At 38.1% G+C, this 21612-nt stretch overlaps 1 protein-coding gene across 13 annotated transcripts in view; it reads left to right on the top strand.

Annotated features, from left to right (window-relative positions):
• Nucleotides 1-21612, top strand: part of rap1gapa (RAP1 GTPase activating protein a) — a 106614-nt gene that overhangs the window by 77638 nt on the left and 7364 nt on the right. For 8 of the 13 annotated variants that reach the window (XM_065285877.2, XM_065285868.2, XM_065285869.2 and 5 more), the window contains 13 exons: nt 1579-1682; nt 7707-7785; nt 7999-8052; nt 8314-8397; nt 10469-10569; nt 10795-10924; nt 13669-13824; nt 13906-13977; nt 14132-14218; nt 14295-14435; nt 15355-15495; nt 18488-18565; nt 21111-21220. In XM_065285877.2, coding sequence (XP_065141949.1) covers nt 1579-1682; nt 7707-7785; nt 7999-8052; nt 8314-8397; nt 10469-10569; nt 10795-10924; nt 13669-13824; nt 13906-13977; nt 14132-14218; nt 14295-14435; nt 15355-15495; nt 18488-18565; nt 21111-21220 — 1337 coding nt within the window. The remainder of the gene's footprint in view (nt 1-1578; nt 1683-7706; nt 7786-7998; nt 8053-8313; nt 8398-10468; nt 10570-10794; nt 10925-13668; nt 13825-13905; nt 13978-14131; nt 14219-14294; nt 14436-15354; nt 15496-18487; nt 18566-21110; nt 21221-21612) is intronic. The other 5 variants (XM_065285870.2, XM_065285875.2, XM_065285880.2 and 2 more) reach the window with 3 other exon arrangements.

Below are 21612 nucleotides of genomic sequence, written 5' to 3'. Positions count from 1 at the left end.
TGCATTTGCTTTTTGTTTGGGTTTCCAATAATGTTCGTTTGGGAACTCGCGTGAAGTCTGAGACCCGTTGTGTGTTTGTCTGTTGATCAGTGTCAGATGTGAAGTCTCAGCAGATTAAACCCTCACACAGAGTTTACATGATTTAATGTCTGCATGTTCTTGCTCAAAAAATGACAATGGCTGTATTATTTCTAGTGTAAAGAAATGGACATATATTAAATATTAATATTAATATGGATTTAAACATTGTTTGGCTAAAAATAAGCGTTTCCCTGCGTCGAAAGTGAAAGTGAAGATAGCGTCCGCGAGACGAGTCCACTATCGCCCCCTGCAGGCATTTGTTATAATACATACATAATGTTTTTTATTTATAGGCCACAAATGTAATGTGTTTGTTAATGTTGTTTAATGTAACTTGGTTTTGACTTTTTGTACTTTATTTGAACCAATTATTATTGCAAATGTCATTTTAAATGCTACTGCTCACTTGGGTCTATTTTTATTACCCCAAAATAACAAATTACTTCATTATCAGTTAGCAAAATAATTGTTAGGGCCAGTCCTTGATTAGTTCAAACTTTTAAAAATAATGTGATTTCAGTTGCTTATTCATTTATTTTATCATTGAGGGTTTCTTTAAAAGTGTAAAAATATCGTCTCGTCTCGTTCTCATACCCAATCTCGTGTTTCGTCTCGTCTCGTGGATTAAGTGTCTCGTCACACCCCTAATGTATGTATTAAAATAATTTGGCAAAAGGCAAACCTATGTGTATTATGGAATCTGGGTTTTATTTGGATATTCAAAGAATGCCTAGAAAAAAGCTGACCAGTATTAAAACTTGCATTGAATACAATTTTGTCTGGTATTAATATTTGTTGATCTTTTGTGGTCATATTTTGTAGTCATTGTACAGGGCTTTATCTTTATAAACTATGCATGTGTTGTGTGCAACTTTTTGCCAAGCTCCTCAAAGCTGGACTGCAGTTTATAAGTCAAACACACCAATTCAACACGTCTACAAAAGTCTTAATGCATCTTAGATGTAATTTGTTTGAAGTTTGACATCACCTTTTGTCATTTTTAACTGAAATATGTAAGTGTTGTAACATTTAAAAGACACAATTCAGCTTAAAAGGCTATTTGGTGGCATTTCTAAATGATATAACTAAAATTGGCTAGGCAATTCAGAATTTGAAGAAGATGCCATGTTTGCACTATAAAGGGCAAATAGTGGCTAGTTACAGTGATTTAGTGGTGGTTAGAAAATGAGATGCATGGATTTGCACTGATATAGTGTACTAAATGTCACTGGTAAGTGAATTTGCACATCATTTAAATAAGTGTGTAACCAAATTGCACAAACCTTAGTAAGCAAACATAATTATGATACATTAGATTTTAGCCTCTGCAAGCTTAATGTATTCAAATCTAACATCCATTATGAATAAGACTAATGTGCATAAAATAGTGATGAGTTAGCATTGTGTGGGGAGTGTTTGGACACCAAACTCAAATAAGTGTGTGTATGTGTAAAAATTAATGAGTTCTCACAGTTTCCCCTTCTGGTCTTTCATTAGGAACATTTTAATTATTATTCAATGGACAGTGCCCTAGGCCACCTGGTGTTTTCTATGAAATATGATGTTATCGGGGACCAGGAGCATCTCCGCCTCATGCTCAGGTATGACCTTTTTCTGTTTTTCTCTTTTGTCCACCCATCTCACTTTCCCTCTCTTAGATCTCTTCCCCACCATCCTGTCTTTTTTCTCTTTGCCTCTTCAGTATCTGGTACAATTCCATTATTTGATGGCAGCATTGGCTTTTATACTGGGTATTAAAACCACAGTAATATTTGTTCCCTGACAACATGTGTGAATGTTCCTCAAAATGTACAATAAAACACGTTCATGGGAATTAAAGAGGCCAAATGTTCACGGCACCCTCATTTCCGCATTAGGCACCAGATGGAGAATATAGGGCATTGAGTGTGGGTGGAGGGAAGACAGCAGGATGTTCTTGTTATCAGATCCGTGTGACATGTTTAATGATGCCACAGTGACACTCAACTGCTGAAGATCTGAGCTGTTTGATAAGTGTTACAGTTTTAGTAGTGTTGTGAGTTTTTATTTCTCCCCGTGTGATGTGAGGTGATGCTGTAAAGAATGACATTTATGTTCAGTGAAGATGGCTTTATACTGCAGATTTCCAAGGGGGGCTCAAGATGACTTAAAATTATTAAAAACTGGACAAAACAAGCATAAAAAAGCTAAAACAAGCTAAAATCTAAATGTTTATTATTTTTGGCCATTTTAGTAGTGAATATACATCTGTCTAGTCATTCCAAGTTCTATTTAATTTTATGTGAGTAAGTGGGGGTCTTCAAATATTGTTGTGGCCAACTGGGGGGCCTTGAAGTGAAAGAGGTTGGGAACGACTGATCTAATGCATTTACTAATGTTACCAAACACAACCTTGGGTTGCTGTAAAGGTGCATTGTGTAACTTTTAAAAGGATCTCTTGACAGAAATGCAATATAATATACATAACTATATAATATCAGTGGTGTATAAAGACTTTACAAAATGAACTGTATTGTTTTTATTACCTTAGAATGACCCATTTTCATCTACATACACTGCAGGTCCCCTTACATAAAAGTCGCCACCATGTTTCTACATTAGCCCCAAACAGACAAACTGTTCTACAGAGCGTGTTTTGTCACTAAATTGTCTCAGACGATGACGTATTTGTACTGTAGCGGTCTTTGGGGTCTATATGACCCCAATTGATATTTTATTAGTTAAAAAAGTAGTTCCCTTTATCTCAGAGATATACAATTTTGTGACTTTTCCTAAATAATCTATACATACAAAAAAACTGGGCTTGATTCGGTTGTACTGCAGGTATGTTAAAATGTATTAATCAGGGTGCGTTTCCCAAAAAGCATCGTTAGCCAACTACTGTCGTAAGTTACGGCGTTACTGACGAGGGTCAAGGATTGGGTGTTTCCCGAAGCATAGTTCCTTGTTATTATAATATGTAGACTTAAGTTAATCATGCTTTTGAACAAAATAAGCAAAAAACATGTAGAACATTCTATATTCATCATTCTAAATATATAAAAAATTATTTTGCGTCTTTAGGTTTGTAAACAGAATTAAAGCGCTCCATTTGTAAATGTCCTACGAGCTTTAACACCCTGGGGAATCCCTGGGAGGAGTGACGTAAGAGGGAACTTGCACATGAATTAAATATCTTGAAAATAAACAACAGATAACTAAATCACAATAACAAAATCAGTCTTCTGATGCAATATATTTTATTTACAGTAGTAATCTGACATTAAATCGATTTGCACAGATTCATTAGCACCTCACCTCCCACGTGACATCATCAACTATGTTGTTAAACCAACATGGTTCAAATGACGAATGTGCGAAAAAGTTATGATGCCTTTGGGAAACAGTCATGGTAGTTAGTTTCTCCAACTATGCATCGTACTATGTTGGTTCAGCAGCTAGTTACGACGTTGTTCGGGGTCTTTGGGGTCAATATGACCTCAGTTGAAAATGAATGGGAAATGCTACTTTTTTCATTTGTCAAAAAAATCTATACATCCAGCATAAATCTGAAAATTTCCAAACAGAAATAAAGGCCTGGTATGTGTGCACAAATGCAATGAAGAAAACACATGCTCACACAAACACACACAGGTATGACTGCCACAGTAGCATTTGTATAGAATTTGGCAAATAAAATCAGCCACAAATGCAGAAATGCATGCACACGCGCGCGCACACACACACACACACATTTTGGTTTCCATGTTTTGAGGGGACATTTCATAGACATAATGCATTTTATACCAACAACAACAACAACCTTTATTTATTATATTTATTATAACCTATATTAAAATATGTCTTCAGATTAGATTTAAAACTGTCCAATGATGGAGCAGACCTCACATGATAAGGGAGAGCATTCCAAAGCATGGGCCCAGCCACAGAAAAGGCCCGATCACCCTTTAATTTGTAACGACTTCGTGGCACATTTAAAAGCAAATGGTTTGAAGATCTAAGTGCCCTACCAGGACAATAAGGTACAATTAGATCACTTATATACCTAGGTGCAGAGCCAGACAACGCCTTATAAACAAACATAAGAATTTTAAAATCAACTCGAAACTTAATAGGAAGCCAGTGAAGAGATGCCAAAACTGGAGAAACATGATCCCTCTTTCTAGACCCAGTCAAAAGTCTTGCAGCTGCATTTTGAACAGTTTGTAATCGAGATAGTGAAGATTGCGGAATACCACAATAAAGAGAGTTGCAATAATCTAATCTTGATGTCACAAATGCTTGAATTGTGTAAGGGTCCAAATATGACCCCATCCATCCGTTTGGCCCAACGGCGGAATCCAAACGAGGATTATAGCGCGTTCTGTCTTTTCCGGCGCTTGCAGATGACGTTTTGGCATTATGCAATTTTGTATTATTATCTGACTCCAAGATAATGTTAATATAAATCGGATTGAGAATTACTTTTAACAGTTACAGAATTTGGGTGGATGTTTGGTCATTCTTGTTTAGCCCTACTTGTTATTGCATCCGTTCATTCGGCTACTCATGTCGCTTTGGACTCACGCACCGGCCGTTTATTAATATTTAATAATCATGCGGGCCCACGATCACAACCGAATCAGGCTTGGTCGCTGCTAGAGGTTAGACCATATGTTCAGAAGGCCGCCCTTTACGCGTGCTCATCTCTGAACATACTTTATTTAGTCCCCATAGAGGTGCAACTTAATTATTACAATATTTATTTCTAACCAGAGGCTCACGACCACTATCGTAAAACAAACTGACCGTCTTCTCCAATGATAGCTTTGTATAATCGTGTCATAATTTAATATGCAACTTAGATAGATTAATATTGAAATAACCAGAGGCTGAGGCTCATCTGATTTAGAGTGGTCAGACAACATTTACTTGTTACTCTAAACAGGAAATTAGCCTCCACGCATCTAATTTAACTTAAACTAACGCCAAGTGCTAGTCGGATCTCCAAAATCCTCCGCTGATGTACTACTATGCCATCTAGTCTGGGATTTTGGTCCGTAATACTAGCCTGATTTTCAGACATTGCGGTAACAAGGATACATCGTAATTTACTAATCATGTCAATAACTTTCGTAGCAACACAGAATAATCCAAACACAATTTATTAACCAGGTAGGTAAAACATAATTCAGAAGCCAATTTACATTCCAATTCGAATACGAAAATCAAACGAAAACCCATTGCATACCTGGTAATGAGATGAAGATCTGGTTACAGATTCCTCAAAGTAAAATAAAAATACATGATGCTGTGCCAGGACAGCATCATGGGGGTGCATTTCTCGATATTGAAAGTCCCGCCTAAATCTTCTACACATCTCCTTAAATAACCAGAGAACAAAGCATATAGGAATTTGGTAATGATTGGTTGTTGTAAAAACTAAGGGCTGTCCTTAATCTGTATACAGTGGGTGATTGGTTTATGCTTAGAAAGGGAGGTGTCTATCAACATTGAATGAAGTTTCACATATACTTTAACATTGAATTCTGTTGTTATAAGAGTGAGACCATTGTAACCACTTGCAATGAGACATTCCAATAGAAAACAAATAAGATACAGATTTTAGATTCTTTGTGCATGTAGCATTTTATATACAGTTTGCTTTTAGAGAAAAGAATACAAATGTATGACACCCTAAAGGTGTGTCTTTGAAACCCAAATGTGTCTCAGTGGGAAGTCCACTGTGAATCGTGGAGAGAGGCTTTTCCCGCGCACTCACTTTGCCCCCATGCAGTGTCCTTTGGGGAGGTGCTATCTTATTTAGGAAATTATCTTACAATTGCAACTTCTAAATCTTTTCTTGAGAGAAGATTCTTCAGCTTTGCAATAGATCTTAAATGGAAAAAGCTTCCTTTAATAACTGCACTAATTTGTCTGTCAAAGAGTAGTGAAGAGTCAAAAATTACTCCAAGGTTTTTGACTTGGGTGCATACATTTTTTGAGAGAGGACCTAACTGGGCTTTCAGAGCAGGAACAGAATCTGCCGGACAACCAAGAATTAAAACATCTGTTTTTTCCTCATTTAGCTGCAGAAAATTATTTGTCATCCACCTTTTAATATCATCTACACATTCCAATAACACATCAAATGACGCAGTGGTGTCAAGTCTTACTGGAAGGTAAAGCTGAGAATCATCTGCATAACAGTAATATGAAATGTTGTACTTCTGGAAAATGTGGGCCAAAGGCAGCATATAAAGAGAAAACAATAATGGTCCCAAAATAGATCCCTGGGGCACACCAAACAAAACAGGTGCAGATGATGATGAACAATTTCCAAAATTTACAGAGAAAGTCCTCATCTCAAGGTAGGAGGCAAACCACTTTAATGCAGTGCCCTTGACACCTACCATATATTCTAGCCGTTCAAGAAGGATATTGTGATCAATAGTATCAAATGCAGCGCTTAGGTCTAACAAAACCAGCACAACACAAGAGCCTGAATCTAAAGCAAGCAGAATATCATTTGTAACCCTCAACAGAGCTGACTCAGTGCTATGTAATGATTTAAAATCAGATTGGAATGTATCCAACATATTAAAAGAGTTAAAATAAAACTGAAGCTGTGAAAAAACTACTTTCTCTAAAAGCTTAGATATAAAAGGCAGTTTAGAGATCGGTCGATAATTACTGCACATTTCTGGATCAAGTTGAGGTTTTTTCAACATTGGTTGCACAATTGCATGTTTAAAACTAACTGGAACTACGCCATTTGCTAAGGAGCTGTTTATGATAGTAGTTACAATATGACTAATGGTGGAAAAAACATCCTTAAAAAGACGAGCTGGAATAATATCTAACTTAGAGCCAGAACACTTCATAGTAGAACCCATTTCCCAACCATCACAGAAACCCTTCTCCTGCTTCACAATTTCAAGAAACATCATTTTGTTTGATTTATAGGCTTGTTTCCTCATGGGAACCTTAAAATGTCCCCACAAGGTCACAAAAATACTGCTATTCCAATCTTTGTGGGGACAATTGGTCCCCACAATGTGATAATTAACAGGTACACACACACACACACACACACTTTCTTATGTTTATATATATATATACATAAATTCACAAAATGTATCACTAAAGTAGTTATGTGAACAGTTGCCCATATCCAGTAAAATAATGGCTTTCTATGGCCCTCTGCTGGTCAAAGCTATTTCTTTCTTAAACGGTAATTACTTTAGGTTGATCTCTAACCAGCAAAAAGTGGAATTCTACACCTTAGATAATAATTTAAGTGTTTTTTATTAAGAAAAATCTATATTTCACATGCAAGCTAATGGTGTAATTGAGGTAAATGGGTACAACATTTCTTCTCTCAAAACACAGCTTTATAGTATAGATGAGAAGTAAACAAAAATTATACATTATTTGTATTATTGAAAATGTATATTTTTCTTACAATTATGCCATCAATTTTGGGGTCATATAGACCCCAAGGGCCAGCAATGTAAACAGGAAATGAGGACCATTTAAGGGTTAATCTAAAAAATGACAAAAATACTAACACTGACAAATGAATTTTTCTACTGCAGTGTTGTTGCTGTATGTTGTGTTTTACTAATGCTGTTCTGTTTTTGCAGAACAAAAATGAAAACGTATCACGACGTGATTCCAATATCTTGTTTGACCGAATTCCCCAACATTGTTCAGATGGCCAAGGTGAGCGCGAATGTGAGATGAAGGCTGATGGGTTAGTGGTATGGTTGCAATTTATCACAATTCTCTTTGAGTGACATGATTGATTGATTGTCTCCCTCTCCCATGAGCCTCTCCTGTCTTGCCCGGACAGACACCATAGTGTTGCATAACTTCTACTAGATCAAAGAAGAATAAGGAGATAATGAATATGCGTTTTCTCTTTTTATTGTTCAGCTTGTCTGTGAAGAGGTGAATGTGGACCGTTTTTTCCCTGTGCTCTACCCAAAGGTACATAAACCTTCATTCATGACACAGAATTTAATCATTGTTCTGTCTTTCTGTTCTGTATGACCCAACTGCATTAAGTGATGGACATGATGCTAGATCATTTGTCATAGTTTATTAAAGTGTGTCACTAGGAAATGAGACAAGTCTAAAGGGAATCTGCCGTGTCTCTCCACCTGTCTCGAGGGTTTATAATGTAGTGTTGACAGAACATTACCTAAAGGATATTTATCAGACTATTTATATTGTCTGCATCTCTTTCAGGCGTCTAGGCTCATTGTCACTTTTGACGAACATGTTATAAGCAACAACTTCAAGTTTGGAGTCATTTATCAAAAGTTTGGACAGGTGAGTCGCATTAAAACTTTTAACACTTCCCAGCTTCTCTCATTCAGCAGACGCACAAATTGAATTTTTTCTTATAACTCGGCGTCGTAAGTCATCTCAACAACACCTTCGAGATGTCTCACACGCTGCTGAATCGATTCTTTTGAATCGAACAGCTAGATCTTTCTCTTCTCTACCTCTTCCTCAGCTGATACAATAATAATGTTCAAACGATTGTCAATGTTTGTATTGTATTTAAAACTGTTGTTCTCTAGGACAAGGAACCAGATGAGAGATCTGATTGAGTTATAGCAGCTCCTTGACCTTTAAGGTTGGAGATAAGAGCAACCTGAGATGTCTCTGATTTCTGTCAGCAGCACCTTTAGTACATTAGCAAGATAGAGGAGGTCCCAAGATGCCCCTAAAGTGTCTCTTCATCCCATGGATCAGTGTGTTTACATACTGTACTTAGCTTTTTGCAGCAGGAAGGCTTGACCACTACACAGAGGCTCTCGGGATGTGCACATGTTTAAACAAACATTATGGTTTAGCCCTTAAAACTCTTCATCTGCACTTATGCTTTAATCTTTTTGACTCTAAATTGGAGAATGTTTTTTTCAGAGGAACAATTTGCATTTTCATCTGATTTCGTCTGATTGACTCATAATGACGACGAGCCATTTAGGTTTGCTAATTTTAGAGTTCCCTTTTGTCCTGGAGATGTTTTTTGAGGTCTTTTGAATATTCGTCGCTCTGCTGTAACAATAAACAGTGTCATTATAGGTTCTTGTTATCATGATAACTGATTTTGAAAGGCTGAACTACTTTGTTATTTGTTTAATAATTCAAGTAACAGTGATGAATGTGACAAAGGCTTTTGTGGTGCATTTGAATGCAAATGTTTACCATAGCTTCACTATGCGTTTCGAAAAAGAGGGGTGAGCTGTGGAGTGAGCCGTTGCAATTCACAGTCTCACCACTAGATGTCGACAAAAGTCCCAGATTGGACTTTAACTGGTCAATGTGTAGTTTTTTAACTATTTTATTAGTCAAAATCAATGTCTTTATTCATAAATATGTCCTCATTGGTGTCAAATGACCTCTGCCAATGATCTGCTTCTTTGTAAGCTTAGAATTTCTTCTCTTTATTTACATTGAACGGGTAAGTCCAAGAAGGCTTCCATGTCGTTCTGCCATATTGAAAAACTAAAATAGCAGAGAGGGACAAAAAGCACTAGCGTTTCCACAACGCGTTTTCGTTCAGAACACATGAACCAGCTGAAATGGACACGGAGATCAGTGAGTACACAACGGCTTCCGTAGTTGCAACACACAATTGGAAAAGCGAGGCGCTAGAGAGCACTATTCGTTTGAATGCAAAATACAATTTCACCACTAGTTGGGGGTAAATCTACTTACTGTTCTTACTATACTCTCATTCCGGCGTAATAATGAAGGACTTTGCTGCCGTACCATGGCTGCAGGAGACACAATGATATTACGCAGCGCCCGAAAATAGTCCTCTTGGTAACTTTCAATAGCAGGGGACTATTTTCGGGCACTGCGTAATATCATTGCACCTGCTGCACCCATGGAACCGCAGCAAAGTCCTTGATTATTACGCCAGAATGAGAGTATAGTTCCTATCCATATCTGCCTAGAAAATCCCAACTTTTAATTTTCCGTCGGTCTTAGTACAAGATGTAACTACAGAAGAGTCAAGTTTTAAATAGGAAAAATATAAAACTCTTTGGATATTTTTGAGTGCAATGCTAATGGTCTAATCAGAATCAATGAATTGTGCTATGCTATGCTAAAAGTGGTACCGCTAGACCCAGAGATTGGCTGAATGGATTCCAAAACGGAAAAATCAAATGTTTAACTCTAGGGGAGCTGGAAAATTAGATACTTTCAAAAAAAGTGGAGTGTCCGTTTAACATTTTCAGTATACTAACCAAAATATTTCCATTATACTTTTTCAATTATTCTATTTTTGATAATGCTAAATCTTTTAGCTTTTTGTCTAAGTTTATCATTTTGATGTTTAAATGGTCGCAGACTTTAAGACTTCCCTATATTTTTATCTATGTAGACCACAGAGGAGGAGCTGTTTGAGAATAATGAGGAAAGTCCTGCATTTGTGGAGTTTTTAGAGTTTCTGGGACAGAAGATTGAGCTTCATGACTTCAAAGGGTAAAAACATGAACAGAATTGCGCAGTTCAGAGGAGTCTGATATTGCACTAGATGAATAGTTGAATAGCATTCATAAATAAAAACTAAAGCTTTGGTGTGTCTGAATGATGAAAACTAAATGTTCTTATGTAACATTCATGATGTCAACCCACATAATTTAGCATTCTTGCAACTGAAAATTTTAATGTTAGTAATAGCCTTCAACATTGCATGTTTTCTTCTAGGTTTCGTGGTGGGTTGGACGTGACGCATGGACAGACAGGTTTGGAGTCTGTGTATCATAACTTCCACAACAAGGAGATCATGTTCCACGTGTCCACGAAGCTGCCTTACACGGAGGGTGACACACAGCAGGTATTCACAACCTCTTCATGTTGCGGCCCATGCAGACAGTATGGCTTCTCTATTCTAGGCCTTGTTAATTTGCCTGCTAATTTTAATGTAATCATAGAAAGCATTTGATTACACAATGTAATCAGATGTTTGTAGATAATAAGCTCATGTGAAATTATAAATAAACCAAATAGGTAAGAGATCCGGAATAACAGAAGGGCTGAAATCTAGTCTTCAGCGCTGGAGCAGATGCTGTTTCCTTCAGCCGAACATGATTGTTGACTCACAAAGTGACCTTCATTCTTCACCTTCACTCGCAGTGCTGTGCCCTCAGAGGATAAGTGTTTTTAAAGCTCACTCCTTAGGGAATCTTACATTTGGAACACAAACACAGAGCCCATCTCTCTCTCTCTCGAGCTTTATTTCTCACTGTCATATGTGCACGCAGTGAGCTGGAAAGCGTATAGGGATAAACGGATTTCTGGGTTGACGTGGGCGGCACACTCTTAAACCTATTGCCTTTACTGTTTGCCCTTGCCAGCCATCTGTTGAGATATGCTATGAGATACAGCTGTATAATACACACATACTTTGTTTCAAAGTCACACAAAGTAAAATAGGAAAAAAATGGAATTTATTATCACCTAACAGCGAGATGTGTAAATGTGCATCATGTAAAACCTTGTGGTTGGGTTAGTCCATATTTTACCCAGTCGTGGGATGAAACAACACAGATCCAACAGAGTCCAGAACAGCGATTTGCTCTGCTAAACCGTTTTGCAAGTGCAGTCACTTTTAATCCTCAACAGCTGTTTGGTTTGAGTTAATGCACATGACAAAAGTGCAAACCTTTTACATAAGCACCAATTATGCAAAATCCACTTTTATAAGGTGTTTGGACATAAATGTGTGTTGGTAGTGTGTGAACACAAGAACCCTACAATGAAAAAAATCCACCATTCTTTTTTTTATTCCCATAAAACCGAACCGTGTGATGTCACACTGGCTATGTTTACATGCACAAAATTTTGTCAATCCAACAGAATTTAATCCGATTGAAGGTTACGACGATACAGTTTACATGCACCCTAAACATTGCAATCTGATTAAAATGTTCGTTTACATGTACATTATATAGAATCCGAACCAAACTTCTGCGCAAGCGCGCAGGCAGGTTTGCCAGATTCGGGGATCAGAGCCATCCCAAATGGACATTCAAAACTATTCACAGCCCAATTACCAATAACTTATGAACAAAATCCTTTCATCTTTAACCCCCAGAAAAAAAAACTGGTGGACACAGTTTAAACATTAGCTAAATCTAAACTAGAAAAAAGCAGAGGACTTGGCAACGCCACGCTGCGGACAGCATCAATCTTCGAGTACACGCTTTATTTCAAAGCTGAGTTGGAGAAAGTTGTTCTTAAGAAGTTTTCAGAAATAGGCAATGAAAAAGGCACAATGCTATTTTATTGCTTTAAGTAGCCTAAAAAGTACACATAAATGCAGAAAGTCCATCACATGTACAGTGCGTGACCCCATTAACGATACCTTAATAATGTGTGTTGCCATTGTCTTGCTATTGCCTGTTTCTGTGTCGAGAATAATGTGATATAAGCGGTAAATATAATATATTTTTGCATCCGATTGAGGATATACTACGATTCACGCGTTAACATGCGTAGGGCTCTATAATTTCCTCATTCACGGAATCGCGGAATTTGCAAATGAACACGGAATCTAACGTTAACGTGGAATTTTGCGGAATTTCACATATTTTGAATAAAATTCTGTTTTTGTGTGGGAGAAGAAGGTATTTCTGGGGGAAATGCAGACTGGGGGAAGTAAATCTGGGCGACACACCCCCTCCCGTCGTTTCAGACCCCCTCCAAAACACTGAAACCATGCAAAGCGGCTCTCCACGACTCTGCTTTCGTCCGCGAAAAAATTAATACATTCGACGCCAAGCACTCAGTTCCAAGCAGTTCCCACATGAGTTGGATGTGACCGGAGAACTGTTAATTTGTAAGTTTTGTCAACATTCCATTCGCTGTGAGCGCAAAGATACATGCAGTCTCTCATCCACGGAATTTGCAAAAATTTAAACGGACAAAACTGAATTTGGGAAAAAATTAAACGGAATTTGGGGAAAAATAAGACGGATTTTATAGGGCCCTACATGCGTACTTTTATCCTGCTGATCGGATTACAGATCGGAAGAAACCACCCTCTTCAATACGATCCAATTTGCATCCGATCGACCTCAATTGTATTGAATAAAGTGTTTATAGAAGGCTTTTCAATACAATTGAGCCAAACGGATTAATTGGTTGCATGTAAACATACCTACTGATCAAACCCCGCCCACAGCCTCTGACTGACAGTCCCGCATTACCATAGTTTCCACCCTTAGTGAGTTGTATGCTGTTTGCCATATCTCAATAATGAGATACTATTGTCTGTATTCACAGGAATCAAATTTATTTTTGCTCACTTTTGGTAAGGGAGTGAGGGGCAGTAGCTCATTTGCATTTAAAGGTACACACACGAAAAGAGCATGTTTTTCCTCCCACCCAAATAGGAGCATTTTGGACATACTATAATAAATGATCTGTTGGGTATTTTGAGCTTAAACTTGATAAACACATTTTAGGCACACCTGAGACTTAACTCACATCTTGTTAAAATTGGCATAATAGGTGACCTTTAAATATAAAATATATGAAGATATCATTCTTACAGTTACACTATCCCTGTTCTCACAGCTACAGAGGAAAAGGCACATAGGAAACGACATTGTTGCCATCGTGTTTCAAGATGAAAGCACTCCATTTGTACCAGACATGATTGCCTCCAACTTCCTCCATGCCTATATTGTGGTGCAGGTGGAAAACGCCTGTTCTGACAATGTCTTGTATAAGGTACATTATCATGGTGATACTACGCTTCTGTAACGCTTCCCTTTGAGTCAATAAATTGTACATGAATTTGTCTCTGTCCAGGTTTCAGTGACGGCACGAGACGATGTCCCGTTTTTTGGACCATCTCTCCCTAACCCAGCTATTTTTAAGAAAGTGAGTAGATGAAGTATCTAGATGCATATAATACTGTCATCTTTTTTAATGCAACGTCATAGGTTCAGGCCAAGAGAAATTTATTTTCAGGGTATAAAATGAAATTTTTATGTACAACCCTACTTTTACCTTCATCCTTGCATGTTCATCACAGGGACCAGAGCTTCATGAATTCCTGCTAACCAAGCTGATCAATGCCGAATATGCCTGCTACAAAGCGGAGAAATTTGCCAAATTAGAAGTGAGTGACAGTAGCACTAATATTCATTTGCATTATATTCAGACGCTATAATACCTAAAATTATTATTGTCGGCAGGAGCGCACGCGATGCGCCCTGTTGGAGACACTGTATGAAGAGCTGCACATCAACAGTCAGGCCATGATGGGACTGGGAGGTGAAGAGGAAAAGATGGAGAATGGAGGAGGAGGTGGAGGGGGTTTCTTTGAATCCTTCAAGGTAAACCAAGAGTCGCCGCTGAGGCCAATTACTGTATATACAGTACAGGCAGACCATGTTTGTTAAGCTTTATGTGGCTTTGGTGTAGATGTAACTCACTGATTGTGTAAAGGGTGGATGTGGTTTGCGCTGAATGAATGTTGGAGCCAATTGTGCTTAATGGATATTTTATGAAGTAGGTAAATCATGCGGTCTTGGTGTTTTATACTATGCTCTCTCTCGGGAACTGCATGCCAGATTCAAGCGATGTGAGTACATGTAATCACTCATTACTGTAATTTACACCAATTAGTCCTATTGGCACATTTGTCAAACAGATGCACTCATGAGAATTATTGTGAACAGATACTGTAATGTTTGCTAATGTGTCATCGGCAGGACACACCATTTAATTTTTTTAAATATTGTTCTTCATAAATCATTTCTTTATCTCTTTCTCAATCTTATATTTGCTTCCAAAACCACCACACATTTACAGTTTTCATTTATAGTTTAAACAGAGGACGTTCTCAAGTATATTACATGGTTTATGGTCTGGCTGTTCTTTGGTTGTGGCTTTCTGGGAGTTTTCCTTTGAAATCAGGTGTTATATTTAATAAATGTCCATTGGAGTCTGGAGTTTGGCCCATTTTCAAGCTGTTCTGCTCTCCAATGGTTGCTAGCTTCAGCAATGCCAAGCCTTGAATCACACTTTGCAAGCATCATTTCATTTCATCCATTCTCCCTCTGGCCATATGCTGTTTTCTTTCACGTACAAAACTCTTTAATCACCTTCGCTCACAGTTTCTAATTGGCCACTTTTGATCAGAGACAGGTGCTTTTCCCACTGGCTTCAGATCCTTTTTCCACCCACTCCAAAGCCTCACCCTGACCTCCCATCGCTCACTGTATCTCCTCCCCATCTCTCCCTGTTGTGTAGCGGGTGATCCGCAGTAGGAGCCAGTCTCTGGACGCATTGGGCCTCAATATCAGGAAGCACACAGTCTCCAATAGTCACAGCGGCAGTTTCACCCACAACAACCATCTTCATTCACCAGAGAGCCCCAAAATTCCTGGGATAGTAAGTAACTCCCCCTACTGGCTTTACTGGGGGCCAAACTACTCTAAATTACCCTTTCACTATCCCAAATCTAAGTTAAAACCCTGTACTAGTTATGCACACACACCTCACAAATTCCTGACATGAACATATATCTCAAAAATAGACAAAATAATTCATGATTTATCAACCAATCACAGATCAATGCACTTTTTTTCTCAACATTTGTGTTTCTCATTCCCATCATGCTTTTTGTTTGTGATCTCTGCCGTCATTTTGTACTCACCAGACTTACCTCTGGAAAGTTTCTTCAACTTTCACTTGAATGCCTTGCTTATGTTCAGTGTACCTTGTAATCAATATTTCTAGAACTGTGATATGAATTAGAGATTTTGCTGGTGTTTACTCAGATATACAGTATCTTGCACCATCTTATTACATGAAGTCCATGTCTGTTGGTTTCACCTACATTATGGGGACATCCTACCGTAGCTATCCATGAAATTGCAAATCGATTAAAAAACACATTTTATGAAAATGTGAAAATGAGATAAGGTCCTGGTAATCCGCAAGATTCCATAGGGTGTTAACTTTTTTGTTTTTAAATGTATTCAAGGTTATACATTATTTAAATATATTGTAAATGTTATGCGGCATATGAGATTTTATTTTGTTTATCTCCTTTCAGCATCTCTGAAGAATTAACTCTTTGCCCGCCATTGACCAGTTATATCGTCAATAGGCTTTATGCCCAGCTGCACTACTTCCTGAACTTCAGCCAGCTCCTTGTTTCCTGTCTGCCATTATTGGACAAACTCATTAATCCAGGTGGGCCTGACCTCAGTAGTCACAAACAACGTGATTAATCCAGGTGTGCCTGACCTAAGTAGTCACAACAACAATAATCAGACACACCTGGATTAATCAGTTTGTCCAATAATGGCAGACAGGAAACAGGGAGCTGGCTGAAGTTCAGGAAGTAGTGCAGCTGGGCATAAAGCCTATTAAGAGAAAACGCTTCCCTGCCAATGACGAGTTTTTCCGGCAATCTGTATTTCTGCTATTATCCACCAGGTGGCTCTTACCCAACTTATAAAACCCAGAAAAGTCAAAAGTTTTACACTCCGTGTATGTTTTGATCATCGCTCTGAATCTGATCTCTAACAAAAGTCCTTCACAAAAATGCAATTATCTCACCTTTTTGCTCCAAATTTGCTATTTTTGAAGAAACCTAACCATAGGCGGGGAAAACGTTAATAGTATCTAATGTTTCAGAAAGAAAAACATCCTGCTGACAGTGTTAATATAAAGATGGTTGTGTAAACTTAAAAAATGCTTGGTTGATTCAACCCATGGTTGGGTCAAATATTGATATTTTAAGTAAAAGGGGACATATCATGAAAATCTGACTTTTTCCATGTTTAAGTGCTATAATTGGGTCCCCAGTGATTCTATCAACCTAGAAAATGTGAAAAAGATCAACCCAGTAATTTAGTTTTGGTAAACCATTCTCTCCAAGCAAGGGCAAAAATAGGTCATTGTAATTTGGCTCCCCTTGTGATGTCAGAAGGGGATAATACCGCCCCTTAATCTGCACTATCCAACCACGACACAGCCATTTAGTGCAGAGATCAGCTCATTTGCATTTTAAAGGACACACCCAAAAATGGCACATTTTTGCTCACACCTACAAAGTGGCAATTTTAAAATTTTATAATAAATTATCTATATGGTATTTTTAACTAGAACTTCACATACATACTCTAGGGACACAAAAGATTTATTTGACATCTTAAAAAAGTCTTATGAAATGTTTCCTTTAAAGCAGTTGGATTTGTCCATATTTTACCCAACCATGGTAAACCACGAGTGTATGTTTTGACCTCAACGTCTTGTTTGGCCACACATGAATACCACAGAGGACCCTGCTGAGAGAAATATATGAGTGTATATGTTAAATGAATTTTGCTGTGCTACTGTTTTAATATGCAGGTGTGAGGTCAGGGCTGTGGGTAAGTATAGTTACAAGACTTTTCCTCCAGCCTTCTGCTCTTTCTGAGCTCTCGATTCATCAAACACAGCCGCTTTTATGGTACGGCTACCTGCCCTAGGGATTATCACATACTGAGAGCCATGTTAAGTCATGCCAGTGTCCCTTGTGAGCAGGACCCATGTGTGAGCTTACAAAAATCCTACTTTTAACAAAGTTGTGCCTATGTGATGCTTTATGGTTCTATTTTTAACAGTTTTGTGGTTTTCCATGCTGGAATGATGACAATTTTGACCTTCATGCAGGTTATGAAATTCAGCATAATATATAAAATGCATTTTTTTTTACTTGATCAGAATATGTACCCCAGTTGTCCTCGGGGCACCTAAAGAGTTCATATTATTACCTAAGGTTTAAATATTGTTACACCAAGAGTACATATTAGTACCTAATGGTACATATTAGCAGCTTTTAAAAGGATACTGCCCCAGTGACAGCTACGTTACATATTTTGACAATTACTATTTCTAACAATGTATATTGGCAATACTGTATGTTAGTTATTGAGATTTCTAACTACCTGAAAGTCGAGTGAGTTAAAAGGTAAAATTGTGTTGTTTTCTACAACAACGTACCTTTATCTCTGATACACCCTATTCAAAGAAGATATTACTCAAAATAAAATATTGGAGTAGTGTCCTTTTGTCTTGCTAACCTGTTTGAGTAATATTAACCTGACTAACTGTTTAACTGTGTGTCCTGTTTTCACTAACATTGACCTGCTTGTGCTTCCATCTTTTCTCTGCTTTCTTGTCCCTAACAGACTACGGCTCCTGCCGGTTCCTCAGGTCCTTCTCCCATGTTGTGTTTGGCTTTGACTTTCTGTTCATGCTTTTTAATGACCAGCCTCTTTAGCGGATGTTTGTAGGCTACTCTGTTTGTATAACACATAACCTGTTGCATGAACTCATAACCTCTCTCTCTCTCCCTCCCTCCCTCTCTCTCTCTGTGGGCTCTGTGCAGTCATTGCTTGTCCCAGGCAAAAGTCCCAGTAAATACGGACGCCGTGGCAGCGCCATAGGAATAGGAACGATAGAAGAGGTTCATGTATAACTCTCATTCCTCTCTCATCCGCATAATTCAAACTCATTGCATTACTTACTGTATGCATCCCAGACTAAAACTACTGCACTGTTCAGCGGCAGTTACAGTCAGCAGGACCCTGATTAATAATTTAATGTCAGTTCTGCATTCATGTCATAGCATCTTAACAACAATAGGTGTCTATATGAAGAACTGAGATGTAAAAGCTCCAAAACGCCTCTGTCAAAAAGAAGATAATGATATAAACCGAATGTCCTCAATGTATTATACATTCATTAAATACTTTGCTTCAAATCTGCTAAATCCCGGCCACTGGCCTTTTAGAAATACTGATTTGTTGGCAGATCCGTCAGAGTCCTGCACGGGTCTATTTTTGGAGACCTGTACCCGCAAAGTTCAGCACCAGTCCTGAACGTCCCCCGTGATAATATCAAAATTAAATCCGCACCTGCCCGGACCCGTTAATATTTGGCCCATTACCTGACCCGTACCCGTACATGCATAAATCACACACTAAATTCATTCCAGTGAAAGAGCTTTATTTTTTTTTCTCGTACCTCTCTCAACATCACAACAGTCAACGTCATGAATGGGCTTATGAAACAAGTTTAAGTGCGCTTTGTTTTGCACCATTCAAAGCCTACAGTCGGCACCTAAATAGGCTATGGAACCTGATAACTATACACAAATAGACTTATTAATGAAAAAAAGAACACTAAAAAATACAACCTACCTACACAACCCCTGCTGTGCTCCAAAAGTCTTGTCTCGAAATGCTTTCTAAGAGAAGACGTTCCCAGCTTCCGGCTATCAACGACAAAACTTTATGCAACTCCTGCAACGCTCGCTCCAACTAGGCTACGAGAAGCATCAACAAAGGTCACACTGTCGCAGTGGTGGTGACGTTATGGCTCAAGTGTCATATGTTGCGTGTTTAATGGTAATGTAGACATCCAAATATTGCACATATTTTAATTCGCGGAATTTCGGGCTACTATCCGCCCGCACAGAGTTAATTATCCACCCGTGAACTTTAGGAATGTCACAATCCACCCGACCCATTGCATGACTCTGAGGTCCGTTAAACGCCAGGATAATTTTTCAGCAAAGCCCTCTAAGTGCACGGAGGAAGAATTATGATGTCAAGAGATGCAAGAGTTTTTAACCCAGTTAAACTGGTTTTAACCTTTAACATTTATTCAGAAAGGACCGTAAAGAGTGACTGGTGACTTTTTTAAAGTGGAGATTTTTGCGTGCACCTGGAGGGTTTTGCAGCAAAGACAGTCAGATTTGTTAAATACCAATGCAATTACTGAAGACATTTGTGAAAATAAGGCATTTCAATTACTAACTAATAACATTTTCATCACAATTAAAGTGAACCTAAACTGATAAAAAGGCCATTTAAAAGAAATCATATCAGACACACTTAGAGGTTTTTGCTTCTGAGCTTTTCATACGTAAATAAGCTTCTGCAGTGGACACATGCACTGCGTCAAAATACTTCAGTTTTAGATCACTCCTGTTAAAATCAACAGAGATGTCACTGTTTCGCCATTAAATTGATAGATGAACTACATTCCCCTGATTAGTTTGTAATACAGTTATTTTATGTATAGAAAACAATATAATAGTAACACAAACCTGTACATCAATTCTTCCTCTTAAATTTTCAGGTTTCTGGGCATGCACGCCATACTACAAACTTAGTGCAAGTCTAGGTTTCTATAAGCAGTGTTTGTCCTTGCAGATTACCCATGCACATAGTTTTATGAAAGCCCATAGCAGCATTGTTTCATATGTTTGTCTTTAATTGTTCATTGTCCCGTTATCGATTGCATCACAACTCCCCATTCTATGTTGCCATACCTTCTTTACTGATGTAACGTATTGCTCTGTTGCGTTTTAAATGTCTGTCACCCCCCGTCTAGCGTAGTAAGTCCGTAAAGTCTTTTCTCTTGTTTGGTAATTGTACACTGGCTGGGAGCTGACAGCATAGAAACATAAAGAAAAAAGGCAACAGAAAGTCATCCCGTAGCCTTTGAAGCCATTTTAGATAAAAGCCTTTTTGAAGGCCTTTCATTTCAAGTTGTAAAGCAGCTCCAAATTCCCACTGCTCGAGCTTAGAGAGAACAAAGTGTCCCCCAGTGAAAGCACACAGCCCAGCGACGCTCAGGAGATCCCGCTCCGATCTTTTATCTCTCAGTTCAGGCCAAAACCATCAAGTGCACACTTCAACGCCACCCCGCTGGTCGGGATCTGAAACAGTGCCTATTGTTCTCAAAAACACTGGTGCACAGCATATATATATATATAAGAGATAATAGACCAATAAGAAGTAGAAGTGGTGTGATACAGACCTGAATGACATAGGATGCAGTATCTGTAAAGTTAGCTTTGAGATCATATGGTCAACTTGTTTTTATCTATTAAGGTAGCATCACTCGGACCATCGTGATTTAAAAGTAGAGAAATGGGAAAGGGTGATGGATGTTCAGGGTTTGTATGTTTGTCTCACTCAGCTTTTTCTTCAATCTTGCAGTCTTTGATCATTCCTGGTAAAAGCCCAACGAGGAAAAAATCAGGACCTTTCAGCTCTCGACGTAGCAGTGCTATCGGGATTGAAAACATACAGGAGGTGCAAGAGAAGAGGTAAGAGGTTATGAGACATCAAAATCTGTATTCATAGAGGTTGTGACAGATGCAGTGCAGGGTATTTTTCTTTAAAAAAAATTGGGGGGCAAAAAGCTGAAATAATAGTGGAAATGTTAGAAATTAGATTCTGAATTATTATCAAAACATAAACAGAGTTTAAAATTAGTAAATAATTTTTTTGCTTCAGTTTTTTTATAAATTGGGTAAGTACATCATCTAGTCGATAATTGCGGTACTCCTGGTTAACATAAAACCTCATCAGGAACACGTTTTTATGCAAGGATCTCTTTGACAGAAATGCAAAATAATATACATAACTATATTATAAGTGGTGTATAGATGGTTTCAGCAGTAATAACAAACACGCGGCTCATCACGTAACTTCCGGT

This window comes from Paramisgurnus dabryanus, chromosome 21 (assembly GCF_030506205.2).
Source record: "Paramisgurnus dabryanus chromosome 21, PD_genome_1.1, whole genome shotgun sequence".
Taxonomy (NCBI): domain Eukaryota; kingdom Metazoa; phylum Chordata; class Actinopteri; order Cypriniformes; family Cobitidae; genus Paramisgurnus; species Paramisgurnus dabryanus.
This window is presented reverse-complemented; position numbering and strand designations above follow the sequence as displayed.